Source organism: Cebidichthys violaceus, unplaced genomic scaffold (assembly GCF_023349555.1).
Source record: "Cebidichthys violaceus isolate CVI_PGR_0920_01 unplaced genomic scaffold, fCebVio1.0.p SCAF_6, whole genome shotgun sequence".
In the NCBI taxonomy this organism is placed as follows: Eukaryota; Metazoa; Chordata; class Actinopteri; order Perciformes; family Stichaeidae; genus Cebidichthys; species Cebidichthys violaceus.
In genome coordinates this window covers 17,063,253-17,085,058 of record NW_027176816.1, presented here as the reverse complement: position 1 = coordinate 17,085,058, position 21,806 = coordinate 17,063,253, and the positions used below count along the sequence as shown (strand labels likewise).

At 43.0% G+C, this 21,806-nt stretch overlaps 3 protein-coding genes across 5 annotated transcripts in view; 2 read left to right on the top strand and 1 right to left on the bottom strand.

The window, feature by feature from the left end:
• Positions 1-309: 309 nt before the first annotated feature.
• gss (glutathione synthetase) lies at positions 310-11,939 on the bottom strand. Its single transcript, XM_068733566.1, has 13 exons — positions 11,725-11,939; positions 8,436-8,575; positions 7,034-7,179; positions 6,734-6,809; positions 5,680-5,819; positions 4,642-4,758; positions 3,728-3,808; positions 3,367-3,444; positions 3,170-3,239; positions 2,397-2,591; positions 2,199-2,280; positions 1,836-2,025; positions 310-1,184 (listed from the first exon to the last, which is right to left on the bottom strand). The coding sequence occupies exons 2-13, from the start codon at positions 8,565-8,567 to the stop codon at positions 1,061-1,063; spliced, it is 1,431 nt and encodes a 476-aa protein (XP_068589667.1). The 5' UTR covers positions 8,568-8,575; positions 11,725-11,939; the 3' UTR covers positions 310-1,060.
• A 607-nt stretch (positions 11,940-12,546) lies between these two features.
• Positions 12,547-16,731, top strand: zgc:103759 (U8 snoRNA-decapping enzyme). The gene is made up of 5 exons (XM_068732625.1): positions 12,547-12,635; positions 12,798-12,929; positions 13,149-13,189; positions 15,914-16,160; positions 16,318-16,731. The coding sequence occupies exons 2-5, from the start codon at positions 12,798-12,800 to the stop codon at positions 16,561-16,563; spliced, it is 666 nt and encodes a 221-aa protein (XP_068588726.1). The 5' UTR covers positions 12,547-12,635; the 3' UTR covers positions 16,564-16,731.
• A 1,368-nt stretch (positions 16,732-18,099) lies between these two features.
• The window catches only part of arhgap4b (Rho GTPase activating protein 4b), a 32,767-nt gene continuing 29,060 nt past the window's right edge, over positions 18,100-21,806 (top strand). For 2 of the 3 annotated variants that reach the window (XM_068732623.1, XM_068732622.1), the window contains exon 1: positions 18,103-18,386. The gene's annotated coding sequence lies outside the window, so the exon portion shown is untranslated. Of the gene's footprint in view, positions 18,387-21,806 lie in introns of all 3 variants that reach the window. The other variant, XM_068732624.1, reaches the window with a different exon arrangement.

Genomic DNA, 21,806 nt, shown 5'->3' with positions numbered 1-21,806 from the left:
AAGAAAAATAGCCAAAAAACTCAAAATGTATGTTTGTAGTTGGTGATGTAATTGGCTGTTGAGTTGTTTCCCCTTGACTTACAGCACTTTTCGATGTATTTCTATACGATAGATGCTATAAAAATTAATACATTTTTCTTATCATTAGAAGAAGACTACTGGCTTCACCACTGTTCAAACATGCTTGCCATGGTGCAATGCATCACTGGATCTACTGCGTCCATGAACGTGGAGAGGGAAATCATTTACAGTGGAGAAAGCTCCTGAGAACAATTGGGCTACATAGCAAAATGTCACAGAATCTGTATGTATGGTGCAAATCTTTTATTAGTTGCTTGTCTCAATTGTAAAAACAAGCACTCAGCATAGTTCAAGTGATAAAAACAGTTATAATAGCAACCGTTATCTTCCATTCACCCTCGGCTTCACCCTTCTACTTTTTGCCATCATTGTTTTTTTATTTGTCAAGACCTGTGCATACTTTATAAATCCAGGGCAAACCTGCTCTGCAAAACGTTCAAACCGTCAAAGTGAAGCAATAAACAATTTACTTAAACCCCTCCCCCAAAAAACAACACGATAAGATCCAATTTCCCCAATTACATACAGTCAGAAATTTAACAGTAGCCCCGCTTATGTTTCCAATGTTGGGCTGCTGCAGTACAACAAAGACTGGTCCAGGAAAGAAAAGTCACCATGTCCCTAAAAGAGTGACAGTGAGGCTTTTTATCAAAATATTAAAAGTGAGAGATATCGGCTTCAGTTTGGATCATCATACCAAAAAAATAATAAGAAACGTGGTCGTCGTAAAACGCTGTTTGAACCACTGACGTGGGCGAATGTGACCGAGCTACAATGGAGACGACGTGAACACGTCCGTCTCCTTCATCACGTCCAACAGCAGGAGGAATCCTGGAGGAGTGGAGGCTTCGTCTTGAGACTACTCTGCTGTGACTCTGCATCACACACACACACACACACACACACACACACACACACACTCCAATGAAGTTTACTTGTGCATTTATCTGGTGGAGGAAAAAAGAAAAGGAGCGAGTTCTCAGACGAGGAGAGGGTTGTCGAGCACGGCCACTCCCGCTGCCACGCCTCCGTCCGAGTGCTCGGAACTCTTGGTCCTCAGCAGATGGCCCACGCACTCGTTCATCACCGTGTCTTTACCTCGCCTGTGAGGAAACAAACAAAGGTGGCCGATCAGAGAGAGCTGGGCTTAACTCGGCAGGGTTGAAAGTGTCCACCCTCTTGGTTTTTATGTCTTTGATGTAAACTGAAGTTGTGGTAAAACTGCAACGTCTGATTGTTTTTGGCCACTAGGGGGCAGCGGAGAAGAGCTTCAGTTTCGCTCTTTAAAACCCTGAGTGACATGACAGAGACTAATTCCACTTTTTACACAGTCTATAAATGCAAAGAGTGGAGCAGATCTGCCCTGCCTTTGTCGAGGTTAAAGTTTTGTTTATATTCGCGTTTGGCGCTGTAGCGCCAGCCTCCGCAGACACCGAGAGGTTCAAGCATGCACAAAGGTTTATGCTCAATGCGCTGTTCGTTGCATTTTTCTCCAAAGCAAACAAAGTGAACTGTGAGGAATCAAAAAGAAACAAGATTGGATTTACTTGCGGTGCAAAAAGAAAATAAAAGACGTCTCTTTTTGGCCGTGTGATATTAGTGCTCTGTGTTAAAGTGCTAATGACAAAAAATATATATCGACGTGCGAATTGCTTGCATGAATACAAAAAGTACAAAAAATGTTAAGTTAGAGAGCCCATCTTTCCTATTACACAAAAGGCATTCTGTGCCAATGAAATGGTGATCACACACACCTGACATATGTTCCAAACACTCCCAGCTCACTGAGACAGTTACTGATTTTGAGAGGGGCGTCTCGTCTCAGCAGGTAGTTCTGTACTGGGGCGGGGTGGATTTTGTCCATCAGAATGTAGGCCGTCCTCTCCGTGGTCCCCTTCGCTCCCTGCAGGACCTGGCAGATCTCCGATCCGTAGATGTTGTTCCCTGGAAAGACGATTAGAAACGGGTTAGAAACTGTTTGCATGCTGCAAATACAGCTGTGTCATTTCAAACTCTCCTGGTTCAAGAAATGGCGGCCAATGTGGCATTTCTTTAGGATTTTGCTGCATGGGGGGAATCATTGGTTAAGAGGTTTTTTTCTGTTTATTGCATTGTACCTCCTCCTTCTCGCTGGGGCTTCAGGACGAACCGGTCCGGTGCTGCCAAAGCCATTGCTACCGTTTTGTCACCCTCTGGTCCCTAAAGACGACGACGACAAAGAACAAAGTCATTCTACTTCATGAAGTAAAAGAAAACAAACAACTTCCCTGCTCCTTGAACATGATTGTGAATGTGTCAACGGGTTATTTTCTCACCATGTCTAGAGTGTAGAGGCCAGCGAACGTCGCTCTGATCTGCTCCACTAATTGGGGCTGGTCGGGGAAGAACCGCTCCAGGACTCCGGGTCTGGCGAGCACCTGCTGGACCTTCTTGGTTCCAGCCAGGTGAGTGCTGATATCTGGACATTTCACGGCCAGAGAGCGCTCCATCAGGAGACGAGCGTCCCAAGTCTACAATTCAAAAAACACAAAATGTTTTTCTCACACATTGGTTTGTAGACTGCTGTTATGAAGCCTTGAGTTCAGCAAGTTTGCCGTTGCCACGCTGCTTTAGGGCGGGCTTACTGTGATTGACAGGTCATTGTCGCTACCAGAGACGTATAAAACATAACAACGTCACTCCTTCTCATTCAAAATATGGTAACTTCTGTTCATTCGTTGGTGACGGCCGTAATTCAAGATGGTGACGGCAAAATAAGGTGATTATACACTCATGAAAACATTGTACATTATATTCAATTTCTGCCAGTATAGCCCCCCTAAATCTTACACGCTGTCTCTTTAAATCCTCTATAGCCTAATGAGAGAATTGACGATTCTGTCACACTGGACATAAATTGTCAGAAGAAAAGAAGAAATAAAGTTGTGTCCGTCTCTTAGGCAAACCTTTCTCCTCAATGTCCTTTCCTAACGGAACTCTTAAAGGTGGCGGTGTCTGCATTAATCATAATTTTCCATCCTGAATGCACTTCACAAAGTCAGTAAGTAAAACTACTAGAACGTGTGTTAAAGATTTAAAAAGGGAGAACCTGTTCGGAAATGTAGTTCTGAGGCATGTAGCCATTCCTGAAGTACACCACTGCCACCTCGTGGCCGTCACTGAAAAGAGAGGAATATGATGATATATAAGCACGATTTGTCATAATTATATCTAATCAAATAATGTATGAATATTCCATTGTAAACCATGTATTAATTTAGACTGAACTGACAGAAACAGACTTACACAAATAGCTTCTTGTCCTGATCAAGGGACCCTGTTTTAATAACATCGTCGAACCGCTTTCTTATGGTGGGAATGTTCCTGCAACACATTGACAATAATGTGCCGGTTACATAAAAAGCACCGCTTTTCACACCAAATATGTGGCAACTACATGAATGTGCACTTCAATCCAGGATGATACATTCACATTTTTTTTTCAAACAGAGGCATTACAAGATAACGGACACTAAAAGTGTCCGTTAAAGTAAATCCACATATTCCAGTTTGTCAGGTTTGCAGCATTTACACAAACACATCGTTGCCTAAAGCTATTGGGGAATGGCTCACTGCTTCATAAACGGCTCCAGTTTATCACACATACCTCTTCCACAGTTCGCTCTCTATGTATCGTTGATCAAAGATGTTCCTTTGGGTCTCCTCCACCAAGAACATGACGGCTGCTCTGTAATGACAAATGATTGCTCTCACTGCTACCTGTGCACATTATTCTGGACATTTGGTTCCTCTGAACAGTCCACGGATCTCACTGCCAATTGTTTTTCATCGACTGCTTTCTACCAATAGCGGCATATGGTACCTATATTATTCGGAAATAAAGAAGTACCTGAACATATATATTTTCCGATACTGAAAATCAATCCAATATCAGTGCATTAAAAACAAAAATGAGTTGAACAGGTCACAATTACCTCTGTAATATCTACTTTACATTGCTGTAAAGCAGTTTACAAGATTACAATAAACCATATAATGATAATTGACCTTTGCCCAAAACGTTTTTGTACGGTTTGGAGCTTGAACGCACCATCATGTAACTCAATGCAACCTCCGTTAATGTTAGCCGTTAGCTCCGTTATTTAGCCAAGCAGGGCTGTGCTGCCCACCGGCTGCTAACAGCTAACCTTACCTAGCTGTAGGAGGTATAGGAGGCATTTCTGATACTGGTATCGGAACAACTCTTGTACCTATATATGCCTATGCTTTCAAACACACAATGCAGAGTATTGGTCTACCAACATTAGCACAGATCTTCAGGGCAGACTTGATCTACTATTAGTTTAAGGTATTGGTGTGATGCAGCTGGTATTTAAGTAGCAGAGATCATGTATTCCACCAGAAAGCTGTGTTTACTTGAGATTCTTTGTGAGGTGAATTAATTCATCCAGCACTTGATCTTAGGATAAGTAGATGGAACAGTGAGTGAGTAAAGTCAGGACATCCATATGGCAAGGACAGGTGGTTCTGTAGAATCCAGTGGATGTACTAAACTCCTACCTCTCTGATCCATAGAGCTCCCAGGCTTTGGCAACAGCGCCGGCCAGACCAGAGGCAGGGTTGTTGTCCAGGATCCGCTGGCTCTCCTCCAGTTTACCAGCGACCTTAAGGACGTGTCTGTCGGGCAAGATGAAAAATACATATGGTAATGTGACTCAGAGCCATTCCTTTCTTTATTTAACTGTCGGTCAGCTATTTTTTCATCTTAACCAAAGCAATAGCTCAGTCTGGTTTGCCTTCGCAAAAGATGCGAAGGGGCCACCAGGCTGCATGAGAAAGTTAAAGTTCCTCTCCAGACACATTTTAAAGTACGTAAAAATACTCTGCTATGATTTATATTTCTTTAACATGGTTTTCCCACATAAAATGTAAAAAAAACAACAACAAAAAAAAACTCTGAAAAGGGGCTGGAAGCACATCCAGATCTGACCGGGAGGTTGAGCAGTGCGCATCAAGATGGCGGCGTGCAAGAACAGTTTGGGCCTCTGGTCTATTTTCTCCGTTAGAGGAAACATCGGTGAGATTCAGACACATGTTTGACTCAGATGCGAGTCTGTAAGGAGTCATAATCGGCGACTAGCAGACTTATCAGAATTTTAGGTATAGGTTTATTTGTTTATGCTGTTTGCTAGCATGTAACTGGTAAGTGTAGTTGGTGTCTTTTATTTGTTTATGCTGTTTGCTAGCTTGTAACTGGTAAGTGTAGTTGGTGTCTTTTATTTGTTTATGCTGTTTGCTAGCTTGTAACTGGTAAGTGTAGTTGGTGTCTTTTATTTGTTTATGCTGTTTGCATAGATTTTAGAGAAGTGCGCAGACATCTCCCCCCTTCGGTAGAGGAATGTGAAAACACCTCTCTTCACAGATACAAGTCAGTATAGTAGGGTAAGACATAGACAAAAACACACTTTTGAGTGGAGGGGATCTTTAAACAAATCTGACTGCCTGAGGCGACGGTTGAACTCAGGTAGGTGACCCACCACTTTAAAAACCCTCACTTAATAAATTAAAGCACAATCTATAGATTAATGACTGTCTTACCGGTGAACATCTGGCGTGCGTGACGAGAGACCACCGAAACTGGCAGCAATGGTGTTGATTTCTATCTGCTTCAGAGACGACGACCCGTCCTCCCCCTGGTCCAGCATGTAGTCGGACCGATTGAGACCCAGCACAATAGACTGGAAAGAAGGCAAAGAATCCCTACTCAAACTACTTGGATCACTAAAAGGCATTGATGAAGACACACTGGTGAACATTTAGCACAGACTGCAATGTGCGGGCTCAAAACCTGTGCCATTTGGACCCGTCATATTGAGGTCACCGCCCGGAAGATCATGCAATCGCTTTTGTGTGTGTGTGCACCTCTGTGTCTGTCCACGGCTAATCTCGTATTCTGCTGCAGCAAACTGCTCTATATTTCTGGTGGCCATATCATTGAAGACCACAACTCAGCCGCTGCTACGCGGGCGGACAGCTTGGGGAGTTTCATTTTGGTTTTAGAAAGATTGTGTGGAGTGTAATAATGATTAAATGATACAAATAAATAGATCTGCGTGCTGTCTGGACCTTGTAAGGGGGGTATGAAACAGGGGGAACACCATTTACGTTCTGCTGCTCTGTATTCCTTCACAAAACATTACATTGTTTGCTAGCTAGCTAGCTAGCTAAAACTAGTTAGTTAGCCAAACGTTATATATGATGACTTGACAGAGTCTTATTTCTCCTCCTTTGAGAAAAACTTGTTGGCTGAATTAATAGGATAATATGGTCAAATGCTGTGATTTCCTAGTATTGTTTTATAACAGGGGTCACTAATAGGCGGACCGTGGTCCAGATCTGGACCCAGACAACGTTGTATCCTACTTCACACCTGAAATTCAATATATATGGGACTAAATCATAGCGCAAGTTAGACATTATTGTGGTGTTCCTGGACCTTTACACAAGGAAATTCTCTTGAAGTGGACCTCGTTGAACTTTAATTGAATAATTATAATTAATTTTTTTTGTGGCTAGACAATAAGGCCTCCGACCCAAAACGACGGATCATCTTCAGTAGAAGTTTTTGAACTTTTCAAAATGGCCGGCATACCTGAGCCTTTCCTTCTTTTAGGATTTGTTGGTGGATCCTGAACAACCTTGCGGTGAAATCGTCCACTTCAATGGTGCTAAAAACAAAGAATGTCACCCTGTTAAAACCCTGAAAAAAAAACACTTGTGGTGATCTTTAGTAGAAGTATTGTCTTTGCATGCTGTGCCTGCTACTTGAAACCACACACACACACACACACACACACACACACACACACACACACACACACACACACACACACACACACACACACACACACGGCGTAGCCACATTTCCAAACATACTGGCTCATATTGCTACCTAGCTAGAGCCTCTTGCAGAAAGTCTGGATCCTGGCTGATCTTGTCCACCAGCGTGTTGTAGTGCGTTTGCACCGCCAGAGCCTGGAGGAACACAGCCTTGGGCACAGGTGTGGGGAAGAGCGTGAACGGAGCGTACGTCACCAGCTGAAAAGCAAAACAAGGTTGTTAGAAAAGAATGCGGACATCTAAAGACCATTCATCAGTGAACACAAGCAATGCAAGCGGCATTGGCACGTGAGGAATGAAAACAAGCACTTGGGCTAAAAAGCCCCGTGACCACAAACAGCGGCACGATAAAGATCTGCCACAAATCCCCTGCCCTGAAGCCGCATAAATTCCTGACATGACTTCACATTGAACGCGCCTGTTGTAACAGCAAAGGCTTAACAGCCCGCTGGTATGGAATCACGTCCTCTCTTAGTGGCCGAGGCTCCCTTTGTCACATCACACAAATACATGTTCATATCTATTCGTTCTAGAAATAGACTTTTTTAGAAAATCAAGGACTGACAAAGCAAAGACACATTTTTTATTGAGCAATGACCTCACACATAACTGCTACCAGTTGTGTATTCACAGTGCGTACAAATTATTTTGCTGCTAAATGGACACTGCATCTAAAGCATTTGGCTGGATAGTGATTCATTACTCCATGCAGTCTGCATAGACGGAGTGCTGGTCTTATAACTATTGTGATTGTACAAGTTTGTTTTTTTTCCTTCCTCCTACAAAAAAAACATACATTATTGACTTATCTGACACCTGAATAATCACTGCAACGACTCCCTGTGTTTGCTAGATTGCTGCTTTTACAGGTAATCCCTTTCTGTGTATCGTTGACACTCGCTGCGCTCTCTGTGTAATAAAACTAGTGTTCCTGCAGCCTTTATGTTTAGCTGACAGCAAATCTGGCAGAGAAACTGGAGGGTTTAAGAGTTACGTGGTGATTATTGCTACCAGAGGAATGCAGCTTCTTCACAATGGTTCTATTGGCCAAACTAATAGTTAAGTGTTAACAAATGATATCTAAGGCGGTTGTAAATGATTTTCCAACCCTGACACAGATCAGCTGCTCTCTGATTCACCTTTAGTAGGAGTTAAAAGGCAATCTGGGTTTTGTAAGTGTTCTGTCCAAGATGAGGGTCGAACCAATTAAAAAGCATGCATATGTATTGTGTCACTGAACTTCTTATTTACTCACATTACATGAAAAGTGTTTGCAAATGCAACCTAGACCCAAGCTCTTAAACTAACCCAAGTAACAAACAAAGTTAACAAAATCTATAAATTGGCAGATGCCAATGCTGGGCAACGGTATTATTCTAATAATGTGTAATGTACAGTATATCATAATAATCTGTGGAGATCAACGAAAGAAATGTCTGTTTTTCACTTCCTACCTCCGACGAGTTGGAGGACTCTTGGATCCTCATGAGGACACCCTGCAGAAGTGCTTCATCTTTTGCCACCTCTGCCAAGTCCTTTATCAGCGCACCATCCATCATGATCTCGTCTGGTATCCCCTGGGCCATTCTGGTTCCTGAAATATGACATCGCGGCACATTAAGGACATCATTAGAAGTGCTGCTTGGCACGAGTCGGCGAATTTCTACACTTGACAGTCAATTCTGGAATCGTAACAGGGTCCAAATCTGTATGTGGAGTTTTGCTTGCGAGGATACCTTTTTGTTTTAGATTACAGAATATGTCAGTAAATTAACCTGTATTTGTTTGTAATATACCTGTTCAAAATATGGGCAATACTACAACTACTGTAACTAAAATAATAATAACAACAATAACAAATTATGCATAACAATATGACCGTGTGTGTGTATGTATATATATATATATATATATATATATACACACACACACACACACGTGTGTGTGTATGTATATATATATATATATATATATATATATATATATATATACACACACACACGTGTGTGTGTGTGTGTGTGTGTGTGTGTGTGTGTGTGTGTGTGTGTGTGTGTGTGTGTGTGTGTGTGTGTGTGTGTGTGTGTGTGTGTGTGTGTGTATATACAGTGCTGTGAAAAAGTATTTGCCCCCTTCCTGGTTTCTTATTGTTTTGCATATTTGTCACACTTAAATGTGTCAGATCATCAAACAAATTTTGATATTAGACAAAGATAACCCGAGTAAATACAAAATGCAGTTTTTAGATGATGATTTAATTTATTAAGGGAGAAAAGCTATCCAAACCTACTTGGCCCTATGTGAAAAACTAATTGCCCCCTAAACCTAATAACTGGTTTTGCCACCCCTGGCAGCAACAATTGCAATCAAGCGTGTGCGATAACTGACAATGAGTCTTTCACATCACTGTGGAAGAATTTTGGCCCACTGTTATTTGCAGAATTGTTTTAATTCAGCCACATTGGATGGTTTTTGAGCATAAACAGCTTGTTTAAGGTCAGGCCACAGCATCTCAATCAGATTTAAGTCCAGACTTTGACTAGGCCACTCCAAAACCTTCATTTTGCTTTTTTTGAGCCATTCAGAGGTGGACTTGCTGGTGTGTTTTGGATCATTGTCCTGCTGCATAACCAAAGTGCGCTTGAGTTTGAGGTCACGAACTGATGGCTCGACATTCTCCTTCAGGATGTTCTGGTAGAGAGCAGAATTCATGGTTCCATCAATTATGGCAAGTCATCCAGGTCCTGAAGCTGCAAAGCAGCCCCAGACCATCACACTACCACCACCATGTTTGACTGCTGGTATGATGTTGTTTTTATGAAATGCTGTGTCAGTTTTACGCCAGATGTAACGGGGCGCACACCTTCCAAAAAGTTCAACTTTTGTCTCGTCAGTCCACAGAATATTTGCCCAAAAGTCTCGGGGATCATCAAGATGTTTTTTGGCAAATGTGAGACGAGCCTTTGTGTTCTTTTTGCTCAGCAGTGGCTTTCGCCTTAGAACTCTCCCATGGGTGCTATTTGTGCCCAGTCTCTTTCTTATTGGTGAATCATGAACACTGACCTTAACTGAGGCGAGTGAGGCCTGCAGTTCTTTAGATGTTGTTCTGGGGTCTTTCCAGACTGATACATGTCAATTACTTTGTCTCTCATCTGATCTTGAATTTCTTTACATCGTGGCATGATGTGTTGCTTTTTGAGATCTTTCAGCCGACTTCACTTTGTCAGACAGGCTCTATTTAAGTGATTTCTTGATTCAACAGGTCTGGCAGTAATCAGGCCTGGGTGTGGCTAGTGAAATTGAACTCAGTTTTCCAAAAAAAAAATCACAGTTGATTCATGATTTATCAAGGGGGGGCAATTACTTTTTCACATAGGGCCAAGTAGGTTTGGATAGCTTTTCTCCCTTAATAAATTAAATCATCATTTAAAAACTGCATTTTGTATTTACTTGGGTTATCTTTGTCTAATATTAAAACAATTTTGATGATCTGAAACATTTAAGTGTGACAAATATGCAAAACAATAAGAAACCAGGAAGGGGGCAAATACTTTTTCACAGCACTGTATGTATATGTGTATATATATATATATATATATATACATATACATACATACATATACAAACACACACACACACACACACACACACATATTCGTATTGGTTTTCCTGATATACTAGTTCAGCAGGAAAACCAACGATCCCCGCAGCGTTTAGTTAGCTAGTCCCTGCGGATAGGGTTAGAGACCCAGAGACCCTGCTCTGGAGTGGAAAACCAGTACCTGTACCAACATGCGTAATGCTATTGAGCCCTGTGACACTACTCCTTCACCAGCCCATTTCGCCAGACCATAATTCCTGCTTTGTTAAAGAAAACAAAAGTCCAAACAGAGAATCAAATGTCCGAATCTCCCGCTGTTCCTCTGACAACAGACGGCCGGACGTCACAGACTACACTAAGCTACCTGACTGTAACAACACATTACCTCACTGCTGAATGGAGATGAAGAGCCATGTTCTTCAGACACGTTCCTCTTGAGAGTCTCACCAGCGAGGTTTTGGCATTTCTGCTTTTTTGGTTGTATTGAAAACGTACCGAACCGAACCGTGTCACCACTGTATCGTATTGAACCCAACCGAGAATGTTGTGAACCGTTACACCCCTAATATATACAGTATACACACACACACACACACACACACACACACACATATGCAGTAAATATATACTGTACACACACACACACACACACACACATATACAGTATATATATATATATATATATATATATATATATATACATACATACACACACACACATACTCACATATACACACACACACACACACACACACACACACATGCAGTAAATATATACTGTACACACACATATACAGTATATATACACTCACATATATATATATATATATATATATACACACACACACACTCGCATATCTCCACGTATATACACACACACACACACATATAAGTTACCGTTATAGTTGTTCCTGTGTAGCAGCCAGTAGCACTAATTCAGCACAGCACAGAGTTTACCAAATTGCTTTAACGTTTACACATAGACAGAAAACGCTATAAACTTATGTGTACATAAAAAATTGACATTTTTACAATTAAGAAAAAAAAACTACAGCTGCACTAACCAGGAAGTCAACGATACAGGTTAAACATATGGCATATGGTTTGTGGCTGGTGGTCGGTGGTCGGTAGTTAACATTATTTACCTTCACGCTTAGCAGCTGCCTCCAGTCCGTGAGTCGCGTTCCGCTCGACGGGTCTCACAAGCAGAACGTGTAGGTCTGTGTTAACCAGATAAAATCACCTTTTAAAGTGCACTGTACTCTGTTATGCTATAACATAGCCGCCTGTAATGTATGACAGTCCAAATCTGGTAGATTCCATACATACGCTAACTCCTGTTGTGTATTATTCAGGAAGGTTGCCTGCTATTGGCTAGTCAGACTTTGTTCAGCCAATCAGTGCTCAAAACGTCACTAAAAAGGTTGACTTCCGGTCCAGCCCCTGAAACTGAAAGTGCTGGGCTCTAAATGCTGACGGAAGAATGAGTCTGCATTTATTTGGGCTCACGTTCACCTGAGAAGAGATATGGAAGCCTAAATGTACTTTATAAGTTCCTTGGGCATGTGTGTGTCAGGTAATGTGCGTGGCTCCTAAGTTGATAAAGAGATTCATAATATACTTTTTAAACCAATAAAAAAAAACATGAAAATAATAAAGAGAAATGTTATAAAAAATATTTAGGCTATCTGGCAAATTTTTCTAAGAAATATAACTAATGTTATAAGGACAACATCCAAAACAAGTGTAGTTTCACCATCAAGTCCACATAAAGAGGATACATATGGAAATACATTGAAATGTATGCAGTAAATACATGAATTATTGTAAAAATAATTATGCAATAGGCTAATATATTGCAAATGCCAATGAAAAGAGCTCAACCCAGGGCAGGGATTCCTTTAAATGTCAGCCCACTCCACACCAGCAGAGGGAGCTTTAGTGTTATTAATACAACTCACACAGCTCTTCCTGTAAGCTTCCTGGTTCAGCATAACCTTCCGTAAGCTTTAATGCATACAAGCTGCACAAACCCTTCAAGCTAGGCTTCAGTAAGGTCTGTTAACTCAGCATATGAGTGGGTGTGAGGGGAGAAATAAACAAAGAGATCAAGTGTATCTGGAGGGATGTCACATTGGCAGCACATGACAAGGTGGCAGAGTGATCAGCAAGCACTGACTGTGAAAATTTGCACTGTTGTTTGTCCGTGTGCCCGTAGATGGCGAGCAGACAGCTTTCGAGGGCCGAGGCGTTGGCGTGTCCAGGCTGCATGCACGCCTGCCACGTGATGCTCTACTGTGACACGAAAACTCTGCTGTTTGGGAGCCTCCCCATCCGACACATCATACTGGTGAGGAAGAGTCACTGTGTGTGTGTGTGTGTGTGTGTGCGCGCACATGCACATTTCTGGATGGAAACGACCTGACCTGCATGCATAAGAAGTGATGTACCGTGTTTCTGGTTGTTTGCATAGAAAACCCCATTCCTGTTTGTGTCTCAGCATCTCTGCCTGTGTGTGTGTGTGTGTGTGTGTGTGTGTGTGTGTAACAGCCTCTGTCACTTCCCACAGATGCAGATGCGCTTTGATGGTCTGCTAGGTTTCCCCGGAGGGTGAGTCTTTAAAAAAAGAAAGAAAATTCCTTTTATGTGCACAGGTACATTTAGCACATGTTTCTTAGTCTCTCCCTTTCTTCAAAGAGTGAGCCCTGTCAGAAGATATAAACCTGCGCAGCGCAGAACAAACACTCACCCATTTTCACTGGAGCACTCAAACAACAAAAAGAATACACTAAAAAGAACTGTAACTACCAGACACATACTGCTTTATCAGTATGCAGCTCGATATGAATCACTTGTGCCTTTTGTGTCTGTGATTTACGTAGTCTCTGCCAGAAATTTGCCAACACTGTGAAATTATGTAACGCGGCAAAAAGAAAAGTCTGGAAAAAAAAAACATGACATATGCAAATGAATAGTCAGGAGCAGCACTATCCCAGTTTACATGCACTACGTATTGTAAACAGTATATTACATGTACTGATTGTATAAATATACTGGGTTTGCAGTTAGTATTGAAGAAAATCTTTACACTTAACCGTTTTATACTTACAGGAAAAGATACAATACGTGCTCCAATGCGTGTTAATCAAACTGAGCATTTGGAACGTCACTTCCAGTTAAACATCCCAAATACACAGCAAAGTGCTTAAGATGTAATGGATGGATCATGTTGAAATTTGGTTCAGACATTGGTGGTTTCCCTTCCGGTTAATGTAACATTTTAAAATACTTAAGTTACATTCCCATCAGCCTCACCTGCACTGTGTTTAGTGCTAATAGAGTGCTACAGGGACACGGTATTTTTGCAGGTCAACCCCGGAAGTTAGCATCACACTGGTTCTCCTTCGACAAAAATCCAATGCTATTTTAACATTGGATTTTGGATTATTGCAGAAAATAATCTCTGTGGAAAACTAACGTTTATGATACTCACACGTTTTGTTCAGCAAGATACACTTCAGAAATGAACACCACTTTAATGATTTTAGTGTTAAATGCAATCGCCAAAAGCTCATGTTAGGCTATCAACAAACTACACCACAAGGCTGTAAAGGTGAACTAGTCGGCGTGATGACATTTAGTAGTCTCATTTAGCCACTTGTTAGCAACCGCCTTTTTTAAAGACACATAAAAGCTTCCAAACTCACAAGAAGGGTCTGTTTACTATCTCGTAACAAAATGTTAAAATCCCCTGAAGCTTGTGTAACCCTAACTCTAACCACATTGTCAGGCATCTAACCAAAAACCCATTCAAGAAACCCATTCATACTTTGAGACGAGGGGGGGAATAAATGCTGACTCATTTCTGAAGCACTATGTTAGGGCAAATGTTAGCATGCTAACAGGCTAAACTAAGGCGGTGAACATGGTAAAACATTATGCCTGCTAAACATCAGCCTGTTAAAATTATAAACGTGATTAGCACATTAGCATGCTGATGATAGCATTTAGTTCAAAGCACCATTGTGCCTAATTACACAACTCCCAGAGCTGTTAGCATGGCTGTAGACTCACTACACACTGCTTACTGGAAACCTGCTTTGGGACATCATCAGGACACAGCGCTGCACACATTTCACACATAGTTCCCAGTTAATTACTGGGATAACCTTTCATGGACATTTTCCGAAGTTGGAAGTTGGCGGTAATATAATTCTTCTTGTATGAAAACCAACAATATAAAACTCAACAGAAGAAGAAGAAGAAGAAGAAGACGGGCTGTGGTCGGTCAAATAGTCCAAAAAATGTATTCCTATGTCCTAACCACTCTTCCTTGACTTCAATGGAGTTAAGGAAAGAAGTGACAGCGAATGTTATTGATTGCCAAATGGTGTGTTACTTTAATTGTTGCTGCGGTAAGGAATTGTGGGACAGCATCCCCTTTCCTTTGGTAAAGGATGTTCCAGTGTAACCATAGACTGTATGTAAGAAGTGGACGTAGTCATCGTGACGTCACCCATTGGTTTGTGGACTAACGTTTTGAAGCCCCGGGTCCAACGATTTGGCCGTTGCCATGTTGTTGTTTTTTACAACCGATGAACGGATGAACAGCTCAGTTTATCCTAGGAAGTCCCCCGGCAGTCTAGGCCTATAGCAGCTTATCTAGGAGCTGGTCCAAGGCAAACCTGAGTCAGTCCTAACTATAAACCTGAGCCAGTCCTAACTAAGCGTTATCAAAAAGGAAAGTCTTTAACCTACTCTTAAATGTGGTGACTGTGTCTGCCCCCCGGACTGAAACGGGAAGCTGGTTCGACAGAAGAGGAGCTTGATAACTGAAGGCTTTAGCTCCCATCCTACTTTTTAATATTCTAAGAAACTAGAGTAACATTGTAAACTCATGTTCACATTGTTTACACAGAAAAGTGTCTTCCGTCAGATGGACGTAACTCTTCATGTCCCTGCACCGTTACCGCTTTCACCCACAACACATACCGCACCACCATTTTCCCTGAAATGTTATGAGGCGTTGAGGTAGGAAACCAGCGGTACAGATTTCCCTGAATGTCGATCCCTGGCTCCCATTCACACACGAGCCCATGAGGGAAATTCTGACAGAATCCCCCCCCCGAAAAGAATAACTTGACGACGCCGTTGAGATGCGGAGTCGTTCTCGTGACTCGAGGCTCGGCACCACCTCAGCCAACTCGTTGTGGGTTTTTAAAATTTAATGAGCTTTTCAATCAGCCCAAGGAGTCTCTGAGGTGCAATGCAGCTGACATCGTTTGTCGACTTCCATCTCTGATCCCGACCTTTGACCCTGCACTCCCTCCGCAGGTTCGTCAACCCTTCGGAGGAGTCCCTGGAGGCGGGGCTCACCAGGGAATTGTCGGAGGAGCTGGGCGTGGCTCTTCCTATACTGGAGGAAGATCACGTGGACTCGCGTTACGCCCCTGCTTCCTCTTCTTCCTCCTCCTCCTCCTCCCCCCGTCTCATCACTCACTTCTACGCAAAGAAGATGGAGGAGGAGCAGATTAGGGAGTTGGAGAGAGCCGCGACCACGGCAACGGATCACGGACAGGAGGTAGTGTGCATGCGTGCGTGTCCTTTTCTTTCTAGAAGGACCGATTGCAGCCATTCATCTGATCTGATGCTCCTCATCACCTGTTCTCTCTCTCTCTCTCTCTCTCTCTCTCTCTCTCTCTCTCTCTCTCTCTCTCTCTCTCTCTCTCTCTCTGCAGGTTCTAGGGATGGTCCGAGTCCCTCTCTACACCATGAAAGGCGGGGGAGGCCTTGCGCCGTTCCTTTCGCACTCATTCGCCGGCAACGCCCGCTCCCAGCTGGCCGACACCCTGCTGCACCTCCACCTGGTCTCCCCGGAGGAGCTGCGGGAGGCCGTCGCATGCTCGCTAAAGATACAGGCGAGCGCCGCAGAGGAGCTGCGGGCCTCCCTTGCGTCGGCGGAGGCGAAGAGGAAGTTACTTTGAAAAGCCGCCTGCACGTGCACCACCAGCACATCCTCTCAAACACACAGATCGCAGTTTGGCACATCACATTCCACACACACTGGGTGACTCGTAACCGCCTCACGCATCAAACTGTTTGGAGGAAACTTTGCTCCACCATTAATGTAAATAAAACTTTTTTTCCCATAATTTTTGTTCCTGTTGCTAATTTCAAACTGAAAGAAACAGAACTGATATGAGGTGGAAGGAACCGTAACAACCTAATCAACCCTTTAATTACATTTTGATTATTCCAGTAGGGATTTTGATGCACATCAAAATCTTTCAAATGCAAAATAGCAGGCAACAATAAAAAGCGAGCAGAACCATTAGACATTGCGTTACTGTGCTACCGTATACGGTAATGCACGTGCACCTCGTGGTAGTCCTCAAGAACCAAGATCAAAAGAGGGCAGCGCTCCTTTTAAATCAGCTTGAGGTCCATTTCTGTGCTGTTCGGTTCCATTTATGAAGCTATATTGGCGGCAGCGCCCTGCGCAATCCGAGGATTAATTACGTCCGTGACACACAATACGGCCTGTGGGCGAAGATTTGATTCCGTTTTAAGTGCACCCTCGGTGCGCGTATACACGCCTGCACCAGATGTTCCTAACCTCATTCCCGGGCAATATAGCCTGGCAGTGAGCAAGGAGCAGAGACACGACGCTGCTCATGACTGTTAGCGTACAATGTATAATCTATACACTGTTTTTGTTGTTGTTGTTGCAGGTGAATCGACCGGACATGTTGCATATAATACATGCAAAACACAGGGTTTATATTTGATGCATTGCACTCAGTGTGACAAATCAGCCCTCCGTGTCTGATAAATGGGTTGCAGAATGTACCTAATATTCAGCTTATTATTATATAATAGCTTTGTTATAGACTTAACAGGGACAGGTTCATCCGTCATTCATCTCAGCAGCAGGTGTTGATAGAATGAGTGATGCAGGTCGGATTCATTGGTGAAGGAGTGACTGAACGCCTGTCTCTCGATCAGAGTGTGTCTTTCTTCACAGCTGTCAAAAGGTAAAAAAAATAAAAGATGCACCACATCCGGCTCAACAGTCAGGAAGCAGATAGGAGACCGGGTATTAACGAAAAACACTATGGTTGTGTTTAGATGCGGGTCTGTGTGCGTGCGCGCGCGCGTGCGTGCATGGCAACGGTTGCACCTCGCAGGATGCTGTCATGTGATGGCGTTGTAAAGGGGGCGAAGAATACAAGGTCATCAGAAAAACGTTGCGAGAGAGAGAGGGATGGAAGGCTGGAGCGAGGGAGAGGGAGGGAGGGAGAGCGGGAGCGAGGGATGCTGAGGGAGAAAAGGCGGTGTATTCATAGCAGCAGCGGTATTTATAGCCGCCCGGAGGAGAGGAGAGAGCAGGGGGGCGTGGCTTGGGCCGCGGCTCTCGCACTGCTGCTCCACGAGGCGGAGAGGGAGGGATAGGGGAGGAGAGAGAGAAAGAGAGAGAAAGAGAGAGAGCGAGAGAGAGACAGAGAGCGAGAGAGAGAGGGGAGGCTATTTGGCAGGAGAGGGAAGAAAGACGGGAGGGAGGGCTGTTTTTGAGTGTTTGTGTGTGTTTCCCTGAGAAATGAGAGAGAGAGCGAGAGAGGGAGGAGGGTACTGAGCTGAGAGAAATCTGTCAGATTCAAACACACTGCTCTCTCTGTGCGCGTGTCTGTATGTGTGTGTGACAGAGAGAGAGAGAGAGAGAGAGAGAGAGAGAGAGAGAGAGAAGGATGAGAGGAGAGGAGAGGAGGAGGAACAGATAGAAAGAGACAGCAGAGGAGCACAAAGTGAGGTACGTACGGCTGCCACGCTGCTCGTGAATCCAATAACAACCTGTGTTCGTGTAGCCTACCGTGTGTATATGCGCGCGCGTGTGTATGTGCGTGTAAAAGTGTATGCATGCTAGTGCATGCTAGTCTGTGTGTTTATATATAGTTTTTTAAAGGTGCGTTGTGTTCACTTGTGTGTGTGTGTGGGGGGGGGGGGTTCTAAGTGGACAAATGGATGCAGACTGTTATCAATTATGTAATATGTGTGCACCATTTCTAGTGTTGATGCTTTGAGTGTGTGTGTGTGTGTGTGTGTTTACATGCTGTGGTGTTTTGCGTGGCCATTGTGTGGAGCGCCGCCACAGCGCCTTGACCATATGGGGGGGTTTACAGTGTGTGTGTGTTGTGTGTGTGTGTGTGTGTGTGTGTGTGTGGGGGGGGGGTATAAGTCAACCCCCCCCTCTGAACACCACTGACAGCTAATTCACGTTCCCTTATTATATAATATAATGAAGAGCAGAGTCTCCTTTGTGCCGTTGGTTTGAGCAACAAACTGCGGTGGCACAATGTGACACAGCATCCTGGTCATTGTAAAAGCTCTCTGTGATTTTGTTTTTTTTAAACCTATAGTTGTGCTTAGATTGTGAGCAGACTGGATTTTAATCATTGAAAATGCAAATCACAGGTTATAGTGTACTTTTTTACAAAACATTTCCTCTCAGGGTCCACGATGCAGACCCCCCCCCCCCCCAACCTCACACAGTCCCGCTGCATCAAAACAACAGAGAAACCAGTTGTTGTTGTTTTTTTTACACAAACTCCTCAAATTGAAAAATAGCCAACAAAAGAGGCAGAATCCTCTTTGTACCAGCGGGGAACAAAAGTGTGTATTTTTTTCTTTTCTTTGTTTGAACCCTGCACATGCATTGAGGTGCATTGAAGTGATTCTGATCTGAATCCAAGACTGGTTTATCCGGTGTCTCCCTTACTTCTCAAACATCTGCATCTTCCCTGAAACCTTACAATTTAAAAACACTGCTCCTCATCCAACAGCCGGAGGCGTGCTACTCGTCCGCAAGAGTCCAAAGTGTTTCAAATAACATTTACTTCAAGCTCGTGGAAGCATGTGAGAAAAAAGTTTTCTTCAAAATTCAAGATAACGTGATGTACAAAAGGTAATTTTGTTGTTGACGTGTTCCTTTAAACATGACATTTGAAACAACATGAGCAGAGATATGACATTTCTTTTCATCCTGTGACTTCTTTTACTTCAGTAAAAACAGAAATGACACTGTGTGTAGAAACACCACAAACATTTTTGCCAAAATAAGAACATACGTATTATCAAAATATACTCTTAACTGCCTAAAGTGAAAGTACTCATTATGTAGAATGGTCCATGTCAGAGTAATGTATATTATTGCTTTATAGCTATTGATGCACTAATGTGTGTGCACATCACTTTAATGCCATTTTAATCAGTATCTATCTGGCAACTAAAGAGATCAGATATGTGTAGTGGAGTAAAAGTATGGAGTAGTGTAAAATAGAATGACTTAATTAAAGTATAACCGGATTCACTCATGCGTCCTGTAGTACAGTAGGAGCTGGGATCAGAGTTGGCAGTAGAACAGCGTCTGAATTGACCTCCAGTGAGCGCTGCCCCGGGGAAAGTGCTGGTGGAGAAGTGGAGGTTTCAGCAGGGCATGTGGCCAACCTGGCGGCCCCTCGGACCCTCACAGCGCCCGACTGTCCGAGACTTCACTTTTTTTATTTTTATTCATCTATTTTTTTTTTTTTCCTCATTCATGCTCTCCGCACAGGTCGCACAGGTATGCATTCTGCAAACATTACCCGTAAATGATCCTCTACCTCAATTTATTTTTGCAGTCTGTCTGATACAAAACTGCCCTCAGTGCTATTGCAATTAGATAGCGTGCCAGAATCTGAAAGGCACCTTATCAACCACATTGCCAAATACTATTATTTTGGCACCCTTTTTTATTATAAATGTCACGTCGCTGGTGGCCACACTTTTCTTTAATGTGATGCATTACGTTGCCACCTTGAAAGCAGTCTGTGTGTGTGTGTGTGTGTGTGTGTGTGTGTGTGTGTGTGTGTGTGTTTGTTGGCACTGAAGAAAACCGGGACTAAGCCGCTGCTGAAAACTTTCTGTGAGATTTGTAGGTACAGAGTAATTCTCTGCAGATAGTCCGCGGGTAAAAAAAAACCTGTGGCAGCATGCAACGATATGGTTTCCTGTTTTGCCATGGCGGCAGCTGAGAAGGATGTAGAAGAGTGCTGAGAGACTTCAGCGAGAAGCAAACCTTTGTCAGTGGTGTGACGAGTTTGGATTTAGCCACTTTGCGTGGCTAACTTTCCATCGGCCTCAAATCTCACGAGAGCCGATATGAGGGCGCTCTACCTGTTTTAGTAGGTTGGCTGTGTGAGCTGCTTCTTCAGATTTCCTTTGCAGTCTGGCAGCCGACGAATGAGCTGACGATTCAGTTGCCAGCTTCCTGAGGTTTCAAAGTGGATCAGAATCAGTTTCGCAGTGGCGTTAGAATCTGATCGGTTGTGTGTATTCAACACGTTCTCGTTCCAACTCGTCGCATTCTGAAGCTATGTCAGGGTCGCTTTCTAACATGCACGGTCACAGTAAACACGTGGTTAACGTTGTGAATTCAAACAAACACCATTTGGTTAGGTGAAGGAAAAACATCATCGTTAGGCTTAAAATAAGTACGTAAATTGAGGTTTAGGCAACAAAATCACTTAGTTAGGTTTACGCAGCAAAACCTTCTAGTTATGCTTAGAAAAAACGTCATGGTTGTAGTAGATAAAAACGTAACAAAATTAAGGAAAACCCGTCACCAACATCACTAACGAGAAAATATCGGAGCATACAGGCGCTAAAACGGAGCGTTTCAGACAAAGAGTGAATACAGGTATATTCAGACCGACAGGATGAGAAAAATAATGTGTTGAACAGTAAAGCACGTAAACATGTTCTTACAGAAAACCCAAATAAAAGTATGAACCTGTAAATGAGCACCAAATGTCTCCTTTCAGCTATATCTTTCACTGGAGGGACCTACAACAGTATTGCCAGACACTGTATATCCATCCAGATAACATAATTAAAAAAGAAACGAAAAGACGTGACAGATGCTGTTGCTCTACACGTTATGATGAGTTCTGTAGATCACAAGCCGCTGTAAGCTGTGACTTTTGACAGCACAGGTCTGGTCTGCCGCTTGTTATTACAGCTAATTCCATTACACTTCATGTCGGTGCTACACCTACAGTAAACTCCCCCACAACACGATAACACTGCACATACAGTATGAATCACAATGAAGCTTTTGTTGTCCGGTTGACTCGTTGGTTTGTCTTTTTGCCAGCAGGATTATTGAAAAACTACTGTCCTGATGTTCATGAAA